General features: G+C 38.5%; 1 protein-coding gene across 1 annotated transcript; it reads right to left on the reverse strand.

The window, feature by feature from the left end:
- Nucleotides 1–2,085: 2,085 nt before the first annotated feature.
- LOC109170958 lies at nucleotides 2,086–3,054 on the reverse strand. The gene has a single exon (XM_019320091.1). The coding sequence runs from the start codon at nucleotides 3,052–3,054 to the stop codon at nucleotides 2,086–2,088; it is 969 nt and encodes a 322-aa protein (XP_019175636.1).
- Nucleotides 3,055–3,425: the final 371 nt, after the last annotated feature.

A 3,425-nucleotide genomic window follows, 5' to 3' on the forward strand; every position in this document is an offset into this window, starting at 1 on the left:
GGTAAATCTGTGAGAGTCCAAGTTTTATTCTCAATCAAAGCATACATTTCACACTTCATTGGCTTCCTCCATGCTTCATCTTGAATTGCCTCTTTATATGACTATGGCTCATGTGATGAAAGAATAGAGGATGCACAGATCTTGTAATTGTGGGGCAAACAGTCATATGATATGACTTTGTTAAGTGAGTGTGGAGATGATATACCCTTATCAGATGTCATTGAGTGGCAGTAATAGTCTTGCAATTTTGCAGGTGCATGCCTTACCCTATCTGATCTCCTAGGTTCTGACTGGAACCTGTCTGTCTGAATTGTTCCATCTTCTGAAACTGTGTGATTTGGTGTGTCATTGTTTGATTCATGGTTTGGACTGCCAAATATCCCCATATTTTCAATGCTAGGACTCTCAGTCCTCTCTAAAACTTGGTTGTCAATTTCTCTTCTGTCCTCCTAAGGTGTTGTACTGACTTCAGTGGAGATGGGAATTGAAGGCGACACAAGATTGAACAACATCTTGGCTTTAGGTTTGTACTCTTTGAGAGGAAAAATATGTTCATAGAATTGAAAATCCCTAGAGATAAAAGCATGATTATCAACAAGTTCAAACAATATATAGCCTTTTGTATTAGCAGGAATTCCCAAGAATATGCACTTCTTGGCTCTTGACTGAATTTTGTTCCTTGAGGAGTAGTGGAGGAATAACATAAACAACCAAAGTTTCTAAGGTGATGGTAGTCCACATCTTTCCCAAATAGAACTTAATAGGGAACCTTCTCATTATATTTTGTAGGAGGCAATCTGTTAATAAGATAGGATGCATGCATAACACAATAACTCCAAAATTCTACAGGTAAGTCAGCTTGAAATCTGAGTGCCTTGGCCACATTTAGGATATGTTGATGCTTTCTTTCAACAATCCCATTCTGTTGGGAGGTGTAAGCACAAGATTTTTGGTGCACAATTCCTTTATCATTCAAAAAACTGCTCATCAGAAATTCAGTACCATTATTTGTCCTTATGGCCTTAATTTTAGAAAATTGTGTCTCAGCTTGGTTATAAAAGTTTTGAAACAAGCTTTTAACCTCTTACTTATTCCTCATCAAGTGTAACCAGGTAAACCTACTGTGATCATCCACAATTGTCAAGAAATAATGTTCCCCTTTGATGGAGGCCACAGGAAAAGGACCCCAAACATCCATATGCAAAAGGTCAAAACATTTTTCAGTCCTAGAAGTACTGTTAGGAAATGAAGACCTCTTATGTTTTGCAAAGTGACAAGTATCACAGGCAACATTTGAAGATTTAGACAACTAATATCTTTTATTCCATTCAAAGATTGTATTCTATTCACAGGATAGTGTCCTAGTCTACAGTGCCTAGATCTAAGGACAAACTATTACATTGAACATTCTTATCAAGCTGAGTATTCTTCCCTTTTGCAGGAGGTTCATTGATCAGGTATAGGCCATTCCTTTCTTTAGCAAAACCAACCATCAGTCCATGGGGAGCCTGAATATTGCAAGAATCAGTACTTAAAATGACCTTACAATGTCCTTGTCTAGTTAACTTACTAACAGAGATAATGTTGAAAGTAAAAGAGGGGATATATAACACATTACTTAGCAGCATGTTAAAGTGCAATCTGACTTCCCCTACATGTGTTACACATACAGTTTCTCCATTGGGTAACTTGACAGAAATTCCATGGACCTTTTGATAACTTTCAAAGTATTCTAAGGAGCAAGTGATGTGGTCAGTTGCTCCTGAGTCTAATATCCATACATTATTAGAGGAAATGGCATTAACAGTATGAAGATTGGAAATGAACCTGCCTTCACTGGAGTCTGACTTTATCCCTGACTGTTCATTGTCAATGCTGCACTTGTGGAAGGTTGATTCTCTTGATTCTGGCTATGCAAGAGGGCCAAAAGCCTTTGGAACTGTTCTGCAGACATGCCTATATCACCAACTTGATTCATAGAGACATTCTGAGTATCTTGACTTTGCCTATTCTTTGATTTATAACTAGCCACCCATCCAGGGGGGTATCCATGCTTATTATGGCATTTCTCCACTGTATGTCCATTCATGTTACAGTAGGTGCATCTAGGCACATTTTGCCCCCAAAGTTGTTGAACTTCTTCTTGTTATTATTAGAGGTTGAGAATGCCACAGTGCCTACTTCTTCTGCAAATTGTCCTTGATTGTTCTGTAGAGCATTAGATTGAACTACCTGAATGTTTTTCTGGTTGAGAGATCCATTGGTCTTTCTTTCTATTTTCAAAGCCATGTTTAGAACTTTCTCCATAGTTGGAATTGGATCCATAACAAGGATTCCTGATTTTAAGGTTTCGAATTCATCATTTAACCCCTCTAGAAATCTAATCACTCGATCATCTTCTTTCTCTTTCTGAATCTTACTTAGCAGAGTACAAGAACATCTAGGGTTACACTCATAAATTGGCAGAGGTCTCATTGCATTCAACTGCTCCCATAACGCATTACACTTGGTAAAGTATTCGTTAATAGTTTTGTTACCTTGTGTATTTCTGAATATTTCATTCTGAAGCTCAGCTATCTTGTGGGGATCCATCTGTGAGTACCTCTCTTTGAGCTTGTTCCAGATGTCTTGTGCCTTTTCATAATAGAGATCACTCTCTGCAATGGTGGAATTTAGGGATTTGAGAATCCATGAGCACACTATGTTGTTGCATCTTCTCCAAACGGCAAATTTGGCATCCAAAGGGCTTGGACATGGAATTGAACCATCGATAAGGCCAAATTTGTTCTTTACTTCGAGAGCTATGTTCATGGACCTGCTCCACGATGAGCAATTGAGCTTTGACAGAGGAGGAGACAGAAGAATCAAATTCGGATTCTCGGTTATGTGAAGGTAGAGCGGGTCATCAAATTCTTCGCTTCGTGCATTAGGGTTTGGATTCATCGCATTCTGATGATTGAGGGAAGCATTCGCATTTTCGGCTGAGGTACCTTCGCCGGATGCTATATTCGTCATCACTGCTGCGACATAGTTCCAGTAGAGCTCTGATACCATGATGAAAACTTAAGTGTATGCTGAATTAACAATGAATGCAGCAACTGAAAGAGAGAAAGTTGAACTCATCACTAGTACAAAAAATATCAATAAAATCTAATAATTCGCGTCCAAAGTTTGAACTTTGGACGCCGAATGTGTAGTGCGGTGGCAATTTTGTAATTAAATTGCCACTCTAATTTTTTTTTTTTTTAAATTAGTCGCGTCCAAAGTTGCACACTTTGGACGCGAATAATTAAATACTGGCTAAATTCGCGTCCAAAGTTTCGAACTTTGGACGTGAATAATTAAAAGAGGCTTTAATTCGCGTCCAAAGTTGAGTACTTTGGACGCGAAAAAGCTTTCTAATCCCCTCCCTCCCCCAAATCCAT

The sequence above is a fragment of the Ipomoea nil genome, unplaced genomic scaffold (genome assembly GCF_001879475.1).
Source record: "Ipomoea nil cultivar Tokyo-kokei standard unplaced genomic scaffold, Asagao_1.1 scaffold3384, whole genome shotgun sequence".
Classification (NCBI taxonomy): domain Eukaryota; kingdom Viridiplantae; phylum Streptophyta; class Magnoliopsida; order Solanales; family Convolvulaceae; genus Ipomoea; species Ipomoea nil.

Bases quoted from the DNA above. Each gene is read 5' to 3' on its own strand.
- LOC109170958 (XM_019320091.1), bottom strand. From the start codon at position 3,054: ATGGTATCAGAGCTCTACTGGAACTATGTCGCAGCAGTGATGACGAAT.